General features: G+C 52.0%; 1 protein-coding gene across 1 annotated transcript in view; it reads left to right on the top strand.

Annotated features, from left to right (window-relative positions):
* The first annotated feature begins 1184 nt into the window (after positions 1-1184).
* The window catches only part of SLC1A7 (solute carrier family 1 member 7), a 45847-nt gene continuing 28269 nt past the window's right edge, over positions 1185-18762 (top strand). The window contains exons 1-2 of the mRNA XM_045999651.1: positions 1185-1361; positions 6866-6945. Of these exons, the coding sequence (XP_045855607.1) occupies positions 1185-1361; positions 6866-6945 (257 nt within the window). The remainder of the gene's footprint in view (positions 1362-6865; positions 6946-18762) is intronic.

Consider the following 18762-nt stretch of genomic DNA (forward strand, 5'->3'; position numbering starts at 1 on the left):
AACAGACTAGAGTTAATTCCCTCTAGCTTTAAAGGGCAGTCCAGGCCATGAGAAAGAGCAACCAGGAAACCTTTCTCAAAAAATTGCTAAATGTGGACAGTGATCCTCACAGCCCTCTCCCCTGTTCCGCCCAGCATGGTTCAGCCCTGCTTTCACAAAGAATCTTGGGATGGGATGCCTCACCAGCCCCAACCAAGCAGACGCCATTATTATGTTTGTCTTATGAATGGGGAAACTGAGGCACAGTGCCCAGGGTCATACCACCCAGCTGGTCAGTGGCAGAGCTGGGACTTGAATAGGTCCCTTGGACTGTGATATTCTTTAAAATAACAGGCCCTGAGAGCCTGCAGAGTTCCAGCTTTAGGCTTGAAGCAACAGTGAGGGATACACGTCACAGTGAATGGCAGGCCCCGAGACTGAACCCAGGTGCACTGGACTCAGAGCCTACAGGCCCCATGATACTGCTAAGCCCTCTGAAGCCATCTATCTGTCCCTGGGGTGCCAATCAAACCATCACAGGCCTGAATTCCACTCTGCTACTGTGAGCTCCGTGACCACGACCAAAAGACTCTAATTCCTGGGGTTTTGATCTCCCTTTCAGGAAAGCGATTGTTGGAATCTTAGGGTTGTCGAGATGACCCCTACAACTCACACAGGTCAAGCAAGTGAATGGGCCTGGCACACAGCGCATGCCCTTTGTCTCAGTTTCCTCATCTGTAAAATGATACTCCTAGTAATTACTTCTTGGAACTGGTTATTAGGATTAAATGTGCTAGTGCAAGTAATGTGCTTCTAGAATAGCGCCTGGCACACAGTAATGCTTAATTAATGTTACTAACTGCTAGTAGCTTATTGCTTTGCCTTCAGCTCTTTCTGGAATAAAGTACGGGTAAAAATCAAATCAACCAAGCAAATCTCTGGGCTCCTCCCCTAATGTTTAAGAGGTACACTTGGCTTTGAGGTCCAAAACCCCAGACCACGTGGCTTGCTCTAATTTCCCAGGCCCTAATCTGTTTCTGGCTCCTAATGATGCAGCTGGTAATAGGATTGTGGCTTCCCTCTGGGGCAGCCACGCAGGCCATGGCCATGGGGCTGGTGACCGGTGCTTAGCAACTGCTCCCCTGGCCTGCCGAGCAGCCAGAGCCCCTGGCTGGGACCCTGTGACCCCGGCTGGCTTCATGTGCATGGAATGGTACCGTGCCCCGGGCCAGCAGGCTGGGTTCACCATGGTGCCAGGTGCCATCCTGGCACGAGGGAAGGACGTGTGCAAGAGAAATGGACTACTCATCCTGTCTGTGCTGTCTGTCACCGTGGGCTGCCTTCTTGGCTTCTTCCTGAGGACCCGTCGCCTCTCACCACAGGTCAGCCACCCAGAGCTTCTCAGGGTCCCTGCCGAGGAGGGGTATGTGGGCCTGAGGGATCTGGGAATCACAGTCCCACTCCGTGGCTCCCTGGTGACATGAGAGTGGAGGAGTCACTTTGCCTTTCTGAGTCTCAGTCTTCTTATCTGTAGCATGGGTGTGATGAAACACGTTGGGGTTAGAGTGAGAGCTGGTAAAATGGCAGGGGAAGTAGTTACAGACAGCATCACCGGGTGAGCGAGAGGCCAGGGCATCTCATTAGAATAAGCACAGGGTGAAGAGGCATGGGAGCAGGGAGAACGGGGTCCCGGAACACCTCCCACAGTAGCTCAGATGGAGAGAGACCAGGAAGTGTATTCCGAGCAGAATGAAAAGCTGGAGCAAGACACAGGGCCATAAAAGACCTGGGCATGTGTGGAGCAGACCGTTAATGGCAGCAGGGGGATGTACCCCACGAGACAAGGGCTAGAATCCAGGGGGCCTCAGGGGCCTGGCCCCACTGCGCAAGGCTTTGGGCAGGGGAGTGAAATGGTCAGATCTCAGTTTGGAGAGATCACTCTGGTGCTGAGTGCAGGATGAGGGAGTGGTGGGCCAGGCAGGAGTCAGGCGAGGAGGTATTTACAGGGATGAGACCTGACAGCAGGATGAACGGGGCCCATGTGGGACCTGTTTCCAGGAAAGGAACCCTCAGGATGTGGGGGTGGATTGGCTATGGGGCCGAGAAGCAACACAGGCCCCTGGGGTTCTGGCCTGTGTAACCACAGGGGTGGTGATGCCTTGTCTGAGCAAGGGCCCCTTTCCCTCTCAGGACCCATCTCCCACAGGACAGGGAGGGACACTCACATGGCACTGGAGAAAACACGATTCTGACCCTTGTTAAAACATTAAGGGAGACTTCATTCAGGATTACTGGATAGGTGTCAAGACCATGGACTAGGGGAGAGAGATCAGGCTCAAGTCTGAATACAACAAAGACAGCTGGGGCTTAGAGACAGGGGACATAGTGAGGGGCCAACGGAGAGAACATTGCTAAGAGGAGACGGGGAGGGTAGAGGGATTCTTGCTGAAGGTAGAGAGGGGGCATTCTCACTAAATGAACATAGCAGGATTTTTGCTCTGAGCCAGGCAGGCCAAAGACAAGACCTAAGGATGAGGCCTGGCCAAAATGAGGGCCCCAAGTGTCCAGTCTCACGTTTCTTTGAGAGTGTCTTTGTCAATGGGCTTCTGGAAGATCCTCTATTTCAGAAGACTCCTCTTCCTGCAGCTCACCAATGCCTAATATGACCTCCCTGGGGCTCAAGCGTCAGACTTCATCCTCCGTGAAAAAGGGAACACCCCCTCCCTGAAAACTGAGCCCCTATTTCAAGGCTAACACTGTTAAGCCACTCTCAGCTATTAAGAGAGAGACTTAGACTCTGGAGGCTGCAGAGCCTTGAACTTGGTCTCTACTCATAAGCGGCTGTGTGGCCTTTGGCAAAATCCTATCTCCTTTCTGGGCCTTGTTTTCCTTGTCTGGGGTGGGGGCACCATATGTCTACTGGAACTGTCATGAGCATAAACAAGGACTCAGCGGTGCCTGGCCTACAGCAGTGCTGAGTAGCTGGTACTTGACTCCTCCCTTCCTTATCTGCCTGTCCAAGGCCTACCTGTGTCGAGAGCCATCTCATATTCCATACCTTACAAAAATTCTCCCATTCCTGCCCCCATCTGACATAATCCTCTTCTCCCTCGCTCACATCACACTCAGCCTTCCCCTGTAACCAGCTGCCGGCTGTCCCGCTCCGGAGCCTTTTGTGCAGGTGTCTAGAGCTCCTAGCAGATTTTGACTTGCTGAACATCACATGGGCTTTCATGAGCCAAAATGTGAGTCTAGCTCAGGCTTGTCGCAGAGAAAGCCCTCGCCTCTTTGCTGAGCTAAACCGGCAACAACGCAAACAATCTGCAATCTACTTTCTTTAATTTCCCTGAGCAACAAAAAATACATTTCCTGCAGAAAGAGTATTTTGTGAAAACAAATCGGAATGCTTTTTACTAAAAGCCAAGCTCATCTGGGGCCTCCTTTGCCAAAGCTGTCTGCCCCATCTGCTTGGAAATGCAAATGTGTTCCGGTCTGGATTAACCTGCCAGATAAACCGAAGAAAGGCTGTGGAGTCTTAAGAGAAGTTACTTGGCAGGAATTGGCTTTCTCAGCATCCTACTTGGAAATCCAGGAGTTGTTTCTATGATCTCTGCCTGTGACTCAGAAACTAAACCCTTCTTATTTTGCAAGCTTATGCAACAGGCGAAAGTCATAAACAATTTTCAAAATGGAAGCATGTCCTACTTGTGAAAAGAACTTACAAGAGCACAGATTTTTTGGAACTAGTAGCTCATGAAAAAATGTAGATTATTTTGAGGGGCCCCTGGGAGGCTCAGTCAGTTAAGTGTCTAACTCTTTATTTCAGCTCAGGTCATGATCTCGGGGTTGTAAGATCAAGCCCCATGTGAGCCTGCTTGGGATTCTCTCTCTCCCTCTCCCCCTGTCCTTCCCACTCTCGTGTTCGTGCATGTGTGCTCTCTCTGCCTCTCCAAAAATAAATAAATGAATAAAAACAGAGATCATTTTGAGAATTTCAGTTAAACCATGGTAAATTTACAGTTGCATCCATTTTCCTTTCTTTCCTGGAATTCCACTAAAATTACACTTATGGGATTTTTTAAAAGGTAGAAGCTCCCAAGAGAACATAAAAGGAGACAACTGAGAAAAGAAGTTGAAGGAGTACCATAAATTAGGCAAGATGGCAAGTGGATAGAGTTGAATGATCTCACTTAGTGAGAAGTAGATGCTATGTCGGTTTGGCTTGGAAAACCCCAGAAAGTTTCTGCACTTGAAAGTGCAAAGAGCTGCAGGAGACCAGGTGAAGCCAGGAGGTGAAATCAGGGGCATTGGTTGGAATTTTGTAACTGGGGCAGTTAAGCCCTTCAGTCTGCTCCAGTCCATGTAATCAGGGCACTCCTCATCCACCCATCTCTACCTGCTTGTATCTCACAGAGAAGCCTGGCAGGGAAATCAGTCCACCTGTGTGGGTTGGGGGAGGGGAGGTGATGAAGCACATGTGTCCCGCAAATGACTGGGTATCTGCACTGCAGTGTGGGATCCCTGTAAGCCTGCCATCAGCTGGGCTTAGGCACACCCTCAGCCCCTAGTGGAGGTGAGAAGAGACTTCTCACTGAGCCTCAGAAAAAAGATCTCCTCCATCCCACCCTATCCAGAGTAAACAAATCAGACTGTCATCCATCACCTGTCCTCAAGGAGCCATCACCTGACAATTTCCACTCACGCACACACAAGTTCAGCGCCTCACACTTACATACGAGGAGAAAGCTAAAGTCAAAGCTTCTAACAGAAAGACAGGGACTAAATAGAAAAGAGGGTCTCTAATGAAGCAGAGACAATGCAGGAAATAGAAGAAAAATTTTAAAATCTTGTCTTAAGTTCTTCAGAGATGTAAGAGAAGATACAGTGACCGTAAAACAGAACAGGATGCAAAAAGAAGAAACAATCCAGGAACAAGAAAGAATTTTTAGAAATTAAAAATCGATGAGGCAAGATAAACATGTCAGTAGCTAGGATAAAGTTGTAGAAATCTCCCAGAAAGTAGAACAAAACAAGATGAAAATAGAAGAAAATCGGAGATGTCCAACATCCAACTCTCTAGTATGTATGAGTTTTTGAGAGAGCTAACAGAAAAAATGGAGAGAAAATTTCAGAGCCTGTAAGAAAGTTCTCAGAAGTGAAATGTATGCACAGCACTATGAATTTTTTTTTAAAAGAAAGAAGAAAATCTCATGCTGTGGTACATCACCATGAAAACTACAGAAAACTGGAAATTAACAGAAAATCCTTCAGTGGTTCTGAGGGAATGAAACAAGTCTCCACTAAGGGATAGGAAGAATGGCTCCAAACACACACAACACTGGAATCCAGAAGACAAAGGGAAATGCCTTTGAAATTTGGAGGGAAAATTCTTTCAAACTAAGAATCTTATATACGGCTAGACTACTATCCGAGGTAAGGGTAGGATAAAGGCATTTTTGCTCATGTAAGGACTCAAAAGTTTCTCTCCCATTCACCCTTATTTCATAAAGATTTCTGGAGCACGGGAAATGATAGAAGAACAGGAAAGGAGGCCTGATTTCTGGGCCTGCACTGTCACCACGAAGTCCTCTCCGTCTTTTGGCTCAGCTGGACTAGAAGATCTTTAAAACCCCTTCTCAGCACCAAAATTGTATGAGTTGGAACTTTCCAAAGCATCAGACCATTAACCAAGTGTTTAGCTTCGGTGGAAGGAAGGAAGGAAGGAAAGAAGGAAGGAAGGAAGGAAGGGAGGGAGGGAGAAGGGAGGGAGAGAAAGAGGGTTGCAAGTACAAAAATTTAACTTGGATGGTCCTTGAAAGTCCCTGTACCAGCCTCACCCACATTACCCTCGGAAAAGTAGCCTCAAGCTAGGTTTGCCAGAAATAGCAAAACTGAGTTAAATTAAATTTAAAAATTTAAAAACCACACACTCAGTTAAATTTGTATTTCAGTTGTTGTTCACCTGAAATTCAAAGTCAACTGGGCTTAGGGGCCCTTCTACTTCACTGTCAGGTTCTGGTCCTGTGACTCTGGAGACAGCTGATGGGGGAGGGGGACACAGACTTGGCCCCCCAATCCAAGGCCCCATGGGTAGGATGAACCTAGCGGCCTGTGCCCTGTGGGGAAGTTGGAAGCCAAGAACTTTGCGGGCAGGGACTCTTTATTGAGTGGCTCCCACCCACTCCAGCCGATGTGCTCTCCTTCATCATTTTACATGTGCGCACAGCAGGGGGCTGGCAGGGACCTGGTGTGGTGTTGGGGGGAACTGCGCCCAGGGGTGTACCCCTTGCAGGAGGAGGCACAGACTCAAGAAGGCCGTGCTCTGTCTCTGAGTCCATCTCCTCACACGCTGGGCTGAGCAGTCTCGGGTGCAGGAGCGGGGCTGCATTCATTCTGGGGTGCCCAGCATGAGGCCTGGCCAGCCTGGGCTGAGTAAATGTGTGAACAGTCTCCAGCCCTGCCCTCTTTCCACTGACCATCTGCTGCAGGAGATGCACGTACACCGCGAACAGGCAGGCGGACGGAGCAGACACCGGGGAGAGCTGCCACTTACCGCCATTACAGAGCCTTTACTCCCATCCTGTCTGCCAGGTGCTTCCTGTGCCCCTCACACTGAAGCCTCCAATCAAGTGGCTGCAACCCTTACGTAACTCTGAGAAAAACTCAGAGAGGCCGAATAACTTGCTTAAGGCCACACAGCTAAAATTAAAAAAAAAAAAAAGGCCACACAGCTAGTTACAGGAGGTCAAGATTAGAATCCAAGTCTGTTTGGCTCCCCAGCCGTCGCTTCCCCCGTGTCCTCGTGCTCCCCAGGAGTGCACGGGTGAAACAGTGCTCGGAGACTGTAAGCAGCCTTCTATAACCCCTGCTCTTGCTGTATTTTCAGGAAATTAGTTACTTCCAGTTTCCTGGGGAGCTCTTGATGCGGATGCTGAAGATGCTGATCCTACCACTGGTGGTCTCCAGGTGAGGAAGGGGCAGGGGTTTGGGCGGTTGGGGCTGGGAGGGGAGAGGGTCCTGTGCCGACAGGGAGGGCACACTCCTGCTGTGGGTGGCTGGCCCGGGGCCATGGGCCCTGGGAATAGCGTGCCGTGGGGTCCCTGTGGTCATTAGGTGGTGGCCCGGGCTGCTGGGGCCTGGGGCATCAGGGGCACCGCTGATTTCAGGCCCATTCAATGGACTTTTTCATGACTTAAGTGATTTGGTGTTGGGGGACGTGACCCGACTCCCAGGTGACTCAGGGCCAGGGAGGTCGGGGATGGCTTCCCAGAGAGGCTGTTTCTGGTGAATGCAGCAGAGCGTGGGGGAAAGACAACTTTGTAGACACTCGTGAGATGATATCCGGGCTCAGCTGGGCAAACTAGGACAGGTGCCCAGGCTCCTCTGAGCTTCAGTTTCCTCGTCTGCAAAATGAGAACCTTAACTACTCTAAAGGGTGGTTGCGAGGACTGCCCCTGGCTACGCATACTTCTGTGTGCTAGATATTGGGGAGGGGCTGGGTTCTTGCTCAAGCAGGAAAGACCTTGTGTGCCGGCGAAAGAAGTCACGCTTGACTCACTGAGGGAGGGCCGCTGGAAATCAGTGGAGATCACCTGTCCCCTATCACTGACATGCTGGGTGACCTGGAGCCAGACCCTGGCCCTCTCTGTGTAACGAGCTGGCAGCTCCAGGTGGTGTCTGAGAGCCCTTCTTTGCTCTGAGGCTGTGGGTTTGGAATCCTCACCTCCCAGGACTTCTGTGCATGGAGGGACATGAATACATGCCTCTGAGTCCCCTGTCTGTGTTGGTTGGGGGTAGGGGGTTCTGTCTCCTGGGGCAAGGGCATCGGATTCCCCACTACTGAGCAGTGAGCCAGCTCCTCCTCACCTTTCCCTCCAGCTGTACCCTCTGCTCCCTCATTAGGGTGGGGGAGGAGCTTTGTCAAGTTCAGGTCAGTCTCCTACAGGCAGCATTTAGGTCTCTCAGGACTCAGCCTCCCAAGGATCTTGTGGAAACGCTGCCTCCCTCCCTCTAAAAGCTTTCCTTAACTCCTCAATCCACAGTTTTCCCTGACTCCTCAATCCACTCTAGCTGTCGTCTCCTCTTTATGCATCTTCTGAGCCATTCACCAAGTCAGTGAAGGTCACCAGTAGCTTCCATGTTGCTAAATCCAAAGGACACTCAGTTCCTGCTCTGCCTGACCTCTCTCTCACGCAGCTGATGCACTCGACAGAGCAGCTGATCCCCCTTTCCCTCTGGAATTCCTCCTCCCAGCTGTTGCCTGTTCTCCTCCCCTCCATCCCAGGCTCTCTTCCTCTGCTTCTCAGAGCGCCTCTCGTCCATCCTCCAGGCTTTGACGTTCCCCCTGCAAGTCCGACACTCCCAAGCACTCCCAGGCCTCTCGTCTGACCCCCACACTCAAATTACCTATTCGACATCGCCTCTGGATGCTTAACACATGTCTCAAATCTGTGCAGCCAGCCCGTGATTTTACCCCACAAACTATTTCCTTCTGCTTTCTGCTGGTCCATAAACGGCAGCTCCATCCACCCAGTTCTTCAAGCCTCCCTGCTAATTATTCCCTTCCCACTCCCACCACCAGCCTGTCCATCAGTGACTGCGGCTGGTTCTTCCCCCCAAATCCAACCCAGCTTCCTCCCCACCGCACAGGTCCAGACTCCACGGAGTCTGCTTCTGTTCCTGTTCCCCTCCCACCTGTTACGCACCCCGCGGTCAGAACCACCTCCTAAAAAGCCACCGGGGCTGTGCTATCCATTAACCTAAAACCCATCCACGGCTGCCACGGCGTTTCCAACAAACCCTTCCACCCTACCCCTGATCTCCAAGGCCCTCCCCGATCCACCCCTGCCAGCACCCCACTTCATCCAGGCCTCACTCACTCCAGTCCCATGGGCCTTGTAGACCAGATTAACCCCTCCCCCATCTCAGGGTCTCCACAAGGCTGTTCCTTCTGCCTGCAACTCGCTTCCCCGCACCCTACATCTCTTCCTTTAGATCGCCATCTCCATGTCCCTGCCTCAGAAAGGCGGGCCCCACCCATCCCCCCCAGCAGCACCTTCGCTGGGTCTCACCAAGCCCCGCTCACCCTGTGTTTCTTTAATTCCCGAAAGGACTGCAAATGCTGTAGAGGCAGAGATAGTATTCTGCAGAGGTCGCACTCTCCACCTAGCCAAGCGCCCGGCACAGAGTGGGTACTCGTACTCCTTAACACCTGTCAGGTGAATTCTCGAAGGAATTCAACAATCATGCCCCGTGGGCTCCAGGCACTTGGCCCTGATGTGGGCCCTGCGGATAGAGACGCCTGAGGGTCAGACGCCGAGGAGCTCACAGCCTGGGCAGGAGACAGATGAGAAAACACAAGTTTACAGGACAGCTGAACAAGTGTGTTGGTGGAGGAAGCACAGAATTCTCTTTTTTCCTCCCCTTTTCCCAGTTTTATTATAATATAAAGCGTGGGACTTCTGCTAGGCGGCTTTACTGACCTTGACCCTGACATTCCTTACTGCCCAGGCGTCAAGTCTTACTTGGAACCCAAACACCTCAGAGGCAGAGGTCCTGGCATGGGCGTGGACTCACACAGACCTGGGTTCCTGCCCTGGCCCTGCCATTGCCTGGCTCTGTGACCTTGGTGAGTCATTTAACTTGTCAAAAAGTCCTGAAGTCAGGGGCGCCTGGGTGGCTAATTGGTTGAGTGACCGACTCTTGACTTAGCTCAGGTCTTCATCTCGGGGTTGTGGGTTCAAGCCCCATGGTAGGCTCCACACCGGGTGTGGAAAGTACTTAAAAAAAAAAAAAGAAAAAAAAAAAAAGCCCTGGAATCAGAATCAGAGGCCTGGGTCAGCGACCTGCTTCCTCCACAGATTATCACATGATCTTACCTAAGGTCCCCTCACTGTGGGCCTTGGTTTACCCAGCTTACCTAGTGACTAAGGGCCTGTCCAGCTCTCCAAATCCTGGCTGTCAGAGGCCCAGTCTTTCTCCACTAGACAAAAGTGCATTCTCTGCGCTGGGAACGGAATGTGGTATTAACTTGAGAAAAGCCAGTGTGTGTTCACACATTTCCTTTGTTTATTATACAGTTTGGGCTGGTGCAGAGCGGTTGTGTCACCGAAAAACAGAAGTGCTTTCACAGTTTCCTACTCAGGGAGAATTAAACCTTCTTGGGGGGAAAAATGACACATTTCTAAGCCCCAGCCCCTCCATCCCTGAACATGTCTTCCTCTGGCTTTCAGCTGGTCTGCAATCCATCCATCCATCAGGCACCCACAGCCCCCTGAGCTCTTGCTCCTGGCCAGTTCAGGGCTGGTGATCCGAGTCCTCAGGGGGCAGCCACTCTGGTGTGGGGGAGTGGCGGGGGGGGGGGGGGTCATTGCTCAGGACAGAGCAAAATCAGCAGAGCTGCTCTGACCATTCAGATGTCAGGCTTCACGCCGGGTGGACTAAACCGGAACTGCCAAAGGGGAACAAGTAGGGGTTTGCTTTAAAATTCCACGTGTGTTCGAGTGGTTAAACAGAACAACACAAAAAACCCTCCTGTCTGGGGATCAAGCCTTCTGGCCGGAGAGCTAAAGAGCTTGGCAGAGGGCTGCTGCTCTGCGGGCCCCAGGGGCTCCGCGCTATACCCCCAGGAGATGGCTTGTTCTGCCCGGTAACTGCTCCAGGGCAGGGGCCTGGGATAGAGCTCCCCGCATCCAGCTCTCTGCTCAGCAGGGAGTCTGTTTCTCCCTCTCCCTCTGTGCTCTCCCCCCATCTCTCTCTCAAATAAATAAATAATCGCTCCAGGGCAGTGAAAGGATAAGGATTAAGGCACATTTGCTTCCGGTTCCAATAACCCGAAATTCCGGGTCCCGAAGCCTAGCACCCATGATGCCAGATGTTCCCACCTCTTTCCCAGCAGCACGGCCACCCTGTCCCTTCGCCAAGTTCCTGCAACCAGGCCGGTTTCCTCCTTAGTCCCCAAGCATGCCACGTGCTTTTCTTCCTTCATGCCTTTGCTCAGGTCGTTCCTTCTTCCACAAATGCCCTCTCCTCTTCCTAATTAAAATTCCCGCACTGCGTTCAAGACCTAGCTCAAAGTTCTGTCTGAAGTTCTCCCAGCTCTTCATTTATTGATAACTATCGACGATGACCTGTCTCCCCCGTGGATGCTGCTCATACTCCCGAAGTACTGAGTACTGTCCGTGAAATGAATTCACAGTCACCACTGGCATACCACATGACAGGGTACAGACCCCCCTTTTTTTTTTTGCATAGTAGTGACATAGAAATAAATCAGCATTCCTGTCTGGACTAGCCACTCCTACTGCTGAATCCACTCCAAGCCAGCACCTGGCCTGAGCCCCCTTCTCAGACCGGCACGCCACGGCCCAGCCGAGTGCAAGCTGCCATTGGCCAGTTGTGGCTTCGTACTTCACAGTGAGGGTGATGGGCCCTCAGTACTGGCCGGCGTGGCTGAGAACCTGCAGAAGACTGCCAGGGAGCAGCTGGGGCTTTGGAGTCACTCACTTGAGATCTCAACCTGACCAAGTCTCTTGGCATCTGAGCCTTAGTAACCTGCTCTGTATAATGGAGAGAACACCCACCTCCCTTCTGAGATTGAAATAAGATAATGTCCTTGGAGCACCCAGCAGAGCCCCTGCTACAGGATGAATGTCATCTGTTTTTTCTGACTCATGAAAGCTTCACCAGCCTTCTCCGAGGCCCAGAGGAAATGTTTCATGAAACCCTCCACCTCGGTTTGAGCTCTCAGCAGGCAACCCTCTTGAGTGACCTCTTCCTTCTTCATGCTTTTATTCAGCACCTGTCCTCATCACTTCCTCTGGGAAGCCTCTCTGGGCTTGGGTGCACTTGGGAACACGGATACACCTGCACACCTGTGTTCATGGCAGCCTCAGCAGGCACACAGACGAGGCACCATGTGTGTCCACGTGACACTCACGTGTCGCCCACGCCCAGAGTCATTCCAGGTGAGATGGTTGTCATGGTCGCCTCATCCTCCAGGAATTCCTAGTGCCTCTTGCTTTCCTCTGCCTTCACATTCCTCCAGCTAGTCAGGGGACAGCCTTTGCCAGTCTCCCGTTCACACACAGATCCCTTGCTTCGAACGGTGCACAAATTTAGTAATTTCACTGACAGTTGGGGGCAAGATCACAGGGAAGGACCATATTGAGAATTGTAAGCCCTTCGGCCATCTCTTGGTTCTCTCTCTGTGTATATTAGTTATCTATTACTTGGGAACAATTACCACAAACTTAGCCATTAATTATCTACCACTTTCCAGGGGTCAGGAGCCCAGGCATAGCTCAGCTGGATCCTCTGCTCAGGGTCTCATGAGGCTGCAGTCGAAGCGTTCACAGAGCTGTGTTCTCATCTGAAGGCAGAGCCAGGGAAGCATCTATTTCCAAGCTCATCTGGGTCGCTGGCAGAAGTCATTTCCTTGTGGCTATTTGTCTGAGGACCCAGCTTCTTGATAGCCGTCAGCTGTAGGCCATCCTCAGGTCCTAGAGGCTAACCAGCGGTTCCCCGCCTTCTGGCTCTCTTCAAAGGTGATTCCCAACATGGCTTTTGGCTTCATCAAGGCCAAGAGGAGAATCCCTCACTCTCCACTCTTCTGAGACAGTCTCACATAACATAATCATGGGGGTGATGTCCCACCACCTTTGCCATGTCGTCTTAGTTCGAAGCAAGTCACAGATCTCATCTACCCTTAAGGAGAGAGATGATACAAGGGTGTGGGTCACGGGGGGTGGGGGTCAACATAGGGTATATCCACCTCTTTCCTTCTCTCTCCCCACCTTCCTTCTCTCTCCCCCTATTCTAAGACCAGCCAGAACCCCTGTCCTCCTTGACTTTCAAAAGCCGCCTCTACTCCTGCCCTGTTCCTGGAGTGGGGCGGGGAGGTGCTGCTCATGTCTGGTCCACGTGGCTCATCGAGGAATTTCTTCTAAACAGGGACAACGCTCTTATCATAAAAAGAATTCTGAAGAAAACGAATTTCTCTGTCTCTTACAAGACATCACAGGGCCTGCTCTGTCGTAGGTATCTAATAAATGCGTATTAAATGAGTAAAGAGCAATGGAGGGGCAGCTGGGGCAGAATTGAGGGGAGTTTTGTGACCAACATTTTGAACTGACCCTTGGAGGATGCTTTGGAGTTGCCTTTTAAAGACGTTTTTGAACTTTAAAAAATTCTATAATTATAAACATTTTCGAGAATTGAGAAAAATGATCCTCCTGTCATCCCACAATCCGAATTCTGCCACTGTTATCTTTGCTCTTATCCTTCTTAGTAGTGAATCACCAGGCTCAGAGTGTAGTCCTTGGCTGACTGACTCAGAAGTTCACCCTCATCTGGGCCCCTGAGCTGGTGAGGCCAGTCCTCGGATGCTGACAAGGGGCAATGAAACAGACAAAATGACAGTTTATTCATTCACAGAGGTAAACACAATTGCACAGGTGCACACAGTCTCTGGCTGGGACATTTTCCCCTGCAGGCTCACTAGTTGGGGATCCCACAGGCCCTGCATGGTCTGGTTCAAGTCAGCACAGGACCCCCTGCTCTGGCTCCTAGATGCCAGGAGTACTGTCATTGTTCTCGAAGCAGACTCAGTCATGCCCTGAGCTTGGTTCCTTGGAATTGAGCTCTAATCCCGTTTCCCTCCTGTTGGGTTAGGCCTGGGAGCTTTTAGTGCCAGCAGATCTTGGTCATAGGTACCCTAGTATATCCTGACCCTTACTTCAAATTGCAGGGACCAGGGAGTGGGATCTTCATCTCTTTTCTCTCAGAAGGCCCCTGAGCCTCTCATGCAAACTGAGGCACTTTTCATAACTCTGCATGCAGATCTTAAGGTCCCAAAGTCTTAAGGTGTGTCCATCAAACCACAGAAGTCTCTCCTTTCCCCTGGACTAAATGTGCTTTCTTACCTTGTACTTGCCATTTGAAAATGTTTTCTGGTTTTTTTTTTAAGATTTTATTTATTTATTTGAGAAAGAGAGTGAGGGCACAAGCAGGGGGAGCAGCAGAGGGCGAGGAAGAGCAGGGAGCCCGATAGGGGGCTCGACCCCAGAACCCCGCAATGATGACCTGAGCTGAAGGCAGACACTTAACTGACTGAGCCACCCAGGCACCCCTGAAAATGTTTTCTAACAATGAAAATGGTTGCAAGGAAACTAGCTGTCTCTACCTATGCACACGGAAGCGTCAGACAAAATTTAGAAAATCCTGCCTCCCGGTACACTGGCGCAGGCATAGTTGGATGGTTGGACCTGCTGCAGAATGGTCATGTCCTTGATCTGTGGTCCACCTCCCATGGGCGGTGCTTGGGTGTGTCCTGAGTGCTCTGCCGCTCTTAGCTCTCTTCTCCGTGCCCCAGTGCTGACTAAGCCCACGCTAATCCTCTTCCACTAGAAAAGTCAAGTCTTTGGAACCTTGGGGCCTTCCTTACCTATTTTCTCTGTTATAACTGCACCTGTCACTACTCTGATCACTTTTGCTTTTAATTTATAGTTTATCCCAAAGGGTACTGGCAACTTCCTCTTCCTTTGAGTTCTCGGAGGAGACCTTACTGTTACTTCCACAAAAATAAGTCTGTGTGTGTGTTTTTCTTCTTTCTTTTTCATTCAATGTGATGTCATAAGAATTGTCCACGCGGCACCCCCGTCTCTATAATCTTGTTTTCATCTTCCACTCGGAAGGAGCAGAGTTTGCAAAACCCCTCTCCTTTCACTCGACACTTAGGATGCTGCTGGATGTCCTTTTGGGGCATCACTGTGTCCCACGACTCTGGAGTTATGAGCTCTGTTATTTACCACATGCCTGGCCTCAGCCATAAAAGAGACACGATGCTATCAGCCAAGTGACAAAGCCATTCCCGTCAGGTGCTTTATTTTTCTTTTTTGGTGGCCCGTCAAGGCCCCAAATGGGCTGGGGTTTGCTTCTGAGCTCGGGAAGTCAACTGCGTCTTGTTTTCACACATCCCCAGACAAGCGGCACCGGGAAGAAGGGGTGGGTCAGACCAGCATCTGGAGCCAGTGAGGGACTCCAATTCTCCACTTGTTCTCTGCCAAACCCTCCTCTCCCCTCATTCAATTTCTTAAACCAGGCATCATTCAGGGGAAACTGAATCCATGTGTTTGTGATTCACTGATGCTGAACATGGCACAATGTTTTGTAAGCTTCACACCAAAGAAATCCAAGTGCGTGTGTGGGTTCGTGCAGGACCGCGTGGTGTGTGTCTTCACCTGTGTGTAGTGTGTGTATGTCTGTGTGTGCTTGTGTCTTCCTGGGTGTGCGTTGTTTTCTTTTCTTTCTTGTAAGAATTTTAAACTGATTTTTCTTAGAATCAGGAAATCATGTTTGGCCAGAGAAACCTAACACTCCCTTCTCCCCCTTCCTGAGGAACTCTAGCTTGGCAGAAAACACCCAAACACCCACGTCCTGACTTATTGGAGAAGGTCCCGGGCGGCGCAGCCAATGCAAGTCTGGTTGGGGAGCCAGTGTGCAGGGGGCAATGGCCCCGGGCTCCCCAGCTCGCCGTGAGCAGGAGGGAGGCAGGAGGAATAGGCCGCCCGTGTGTTGGCTCTGCCCCTCAAGCCATGGGGCAGCCTCTCTTAGCAAAGCTCCACTGACCTCTCTGATGGGAGCCCTGGGATCTGTCCTTGGCCCTCTTGCCCAGTCAGCTGATGGCCTTACTCATCAGAATGGGGAACATGGCCCAGCTGTGGGCTGCGGGTGGGGTCAGACCAGCAGCTGGTGACTGCAAACCTCCCCGGTTTTATCATCCCTCATGGACTCCCATGCTCCTTCTTTCCCCTGTCCAGGTAGAGAACTCCTCCTCATCCTGCAAGGCTATTCAGCAGCCACCTCCTCCGGGAAGCCTAGATTCTCCCAGGCTGGGCTAGGCCCTGCTTCTGGCCTCTCCCCATCACAGCCGGAACCCAAGGTCCTGTGTTGCCCAGTACAGGTCTCTCCATCAACTGGCGGGAGCTCCTTGAGGACCACGAACCCACCCCATTCGTTCCTGGGACCCTCAGCACCCAGAGCCAGTGTTCAACATGGGGCAGGCTGGGGACATAGCAGAGTTTGGGGAGGCAGGGGAGGTTGTGAAAAGCTCCACTGCCCTTGTCTGTGGGGAGCCACAGCCCTGGAGGGTCTCATTTGAGCTGGAGAGAGCCTCACTTGGGCAGCCCAGCCTGAGCCCTCAGTGGAGAGACAGCAGGAACCCTGCTGGCGGAGGGAGAGGAGGCAGGAGACCCATGTTCCTTTCAACTCTGGGGGTGGGGGACTTCTACCCATGACATGGGGGCACTGGCCATAACCAGACATCCCAAGGATGCTGTTCCTCATGGCAGAGACAACAACCGTCTGCCACTGTAGAGCAGAGTGGCCCTCCGTGGGAATCCTCTGGCTCCCTCACACCTGACGTTCTTTGCCTTGGGTGAAAGAAAGCATAGGAGTTCAGCTCTCACGGAGTTAGGAATGGACGAGACCCTTATTGCCCTCCTGGTAGAAGGTGACTAGGTGACTAGAATGGTCGATGGTCAGACCGTGAGCTCCGAGGGCTGCAGCTGTGGCTCCTCCAACTTCTACTTTTGATTCTCTTCAAGCTGGTTAGGTGCACATTAGTTGTGAGCTTGTTATCTGCAAGACCCAATGAAGCATTGTTCTGGTGCCCAGCGGTCTGCTGGGAAGGAGGGACCTTCAGGGGGCAGTTGGGGATGGCAAGGCTGCGGTGTCCCGCTAGAACCTATGCCTGGCCCTGTGCCCGCCCCCCAATCCAGCCCTCCTCCTTTCCCACCCCACCTCTGCACTCTGAGCCCTACAACATCTACAGTGGAACCAAAGAGCTTTGGTCCGTGTAGCTGTAGAGGGCAGGGCTGAGCCCAGAATGGGAAATTCTCTTCCCTGAATGTGGATTTCATTCTGACACTGGGAAGGACTTTCTAATAAGCATAGCTAGCCCATATGGAGGAGCTGACAGAACGTAGTGAGTTCTCTGTCCTCTGAAGTGTGCAAGCAAAGGCGGTAGAGAAACGTGTGCCCTGGGTAGGGGGTACTGGGACCAGATGACCCTGACTTTAGCCAAGTGGGAGTCTGGGCATCCTGCCTCAGGTCTTAGAAAGAGCTGGCGTGAAGGAGGGGGTGTGGCAGAGCCATCTGGGAAGAGTAACGCGGCGCTAACGTGGCACTTGCTGTCAGCTGCTGGGCCTGTCATCTGCTCCAGGGAGAATGCAAACCATGATGCTTGGAAGGGCTAAAGGGATTCTTGTGGACCCCCAGATGCCTCCTTCCATCCGCCTTTCTGATGGACTCTCTGCAGCTGCATCCCAGGGCCGGCTTGGGGGAGCCTCCCTGACTGGGTCAGCTGAGGCCAGAACCCGGGGCCTTGGCCATGGGGCTCTGGGCTCCTTCCTGTCCCAGACATCCTAGTGCTGGGATGTTGTGACTCTGGGTGTTGTCATGCTAGTAAACCAGACTTTGAATCTACTTATGGGGTGGCCATCGCAAGTTGCCTACACACCTACAGTCAATGGGAATTCACTACTTCTCAAGGTGGTCCCTTCCAGGGCAGAAAGTTATTCTTGGTGCTGAGCTGAGAACTTCCCTGTCACTTGCCTCAACCACCGCCCCCCCAAATCCCAACATTCCACAGGTTTGCTCTGCTCCCTGCTCCACAGATCCCACCCCACAACTGGTTCCCCAGGCCCACAACTCCATCACCACCTACCTCAGCAGCAAGGCACACACCTCTGTCCCTATCCTTTTCCCGGTGGATCTCAATGTCAGCACACATCCATGGCCTCGTCCATAGCTTCCAGGCTTCTGGCCCCACAGGTGGAGGGCCCACTGGCCCTTCAGCAGCCCCATTCCCTACATGACTCAGCCGGCTAGCAGCAAACCAATCCTGAAGTCCCTTCCCATGTGCTACTGCTGTGGCTCAGCCCCCCGCCCCCACTCCAAAGTCTGTGCTCTCCCCAGTTGTGGAAGCCAGGTCTGGCCCAACATATGTCTGTGCTCAGTTTTATCAGGTTAGAACTGGCCCGAGGTCCCAGCCTGCTGGGGTCTGCGTGGTCCCAACTTCCTCGTCTCACACGTTAGCCACTCCTCCCAGCTTCCTGTCCTCCCCAGATCTGATCCACAGGCTCTCAGTGGCCTTGGCCAAGCCATTGATAAAAATGACCAGGGAGGGGAGGCTGAAAGAAGAGCGCTGGATCACACCTCCAGGGACCCTCTCAGATTCTCTTCACCCGGGAGAGGACACTGCCTGAGACAGTGCCTCCCAGAAGTTCCAGTGCCAACATCACACACACAGTGCCAGGGAGTCCCTTAAACCTGGCAAAGGGCCAAAGCTGGTCTAGGGGACCTGCTCTCAGGGAACCCACACTGGGTGGCTACGGTCATCAGAGCTAAGTTGACCTTTTAGCAGTCTCGTCTAGAATGGCATCCTGGTTTAACATCACACACTCAACAAACCTGCACCCGGACCAGGCCAGGCCCTGGGCTCTGAGGACCTACACTGAGCCCGATCCGGCCCTTCCCTGGAGGAGCTCACGGTCCACCAGGGCAGGCAGTCTCAGAAGGGATGACAACATGCTAGAGCGAACGCTAGTAACTGGAACGTACTGAATATTTATGATGTACCAGCCACCGCGCTAAACCTAGATTACCCCTCACCATGAGCCGTCATGACCTCCGTTTGATCCTCCTGTGGAAACTGAGGCACACAGAGGTTGGGAACTTGACGAGGGCTCCCAGCTGTTGAGGGATATGAGTGGGAGCAGGCGG

Source organism: Meles meles, chromosome 1 (genome assembly GCF_922984935.1).
Source record: "Meles meles chromosome 1, mMelMel3.1 paternal haplotype, whole genome shotgun sequence".
NCBI lineage: Eukaryota > Metazoa > Chordata > Mammalia > Carnivora > Mustelidae > Meles > Meles meles.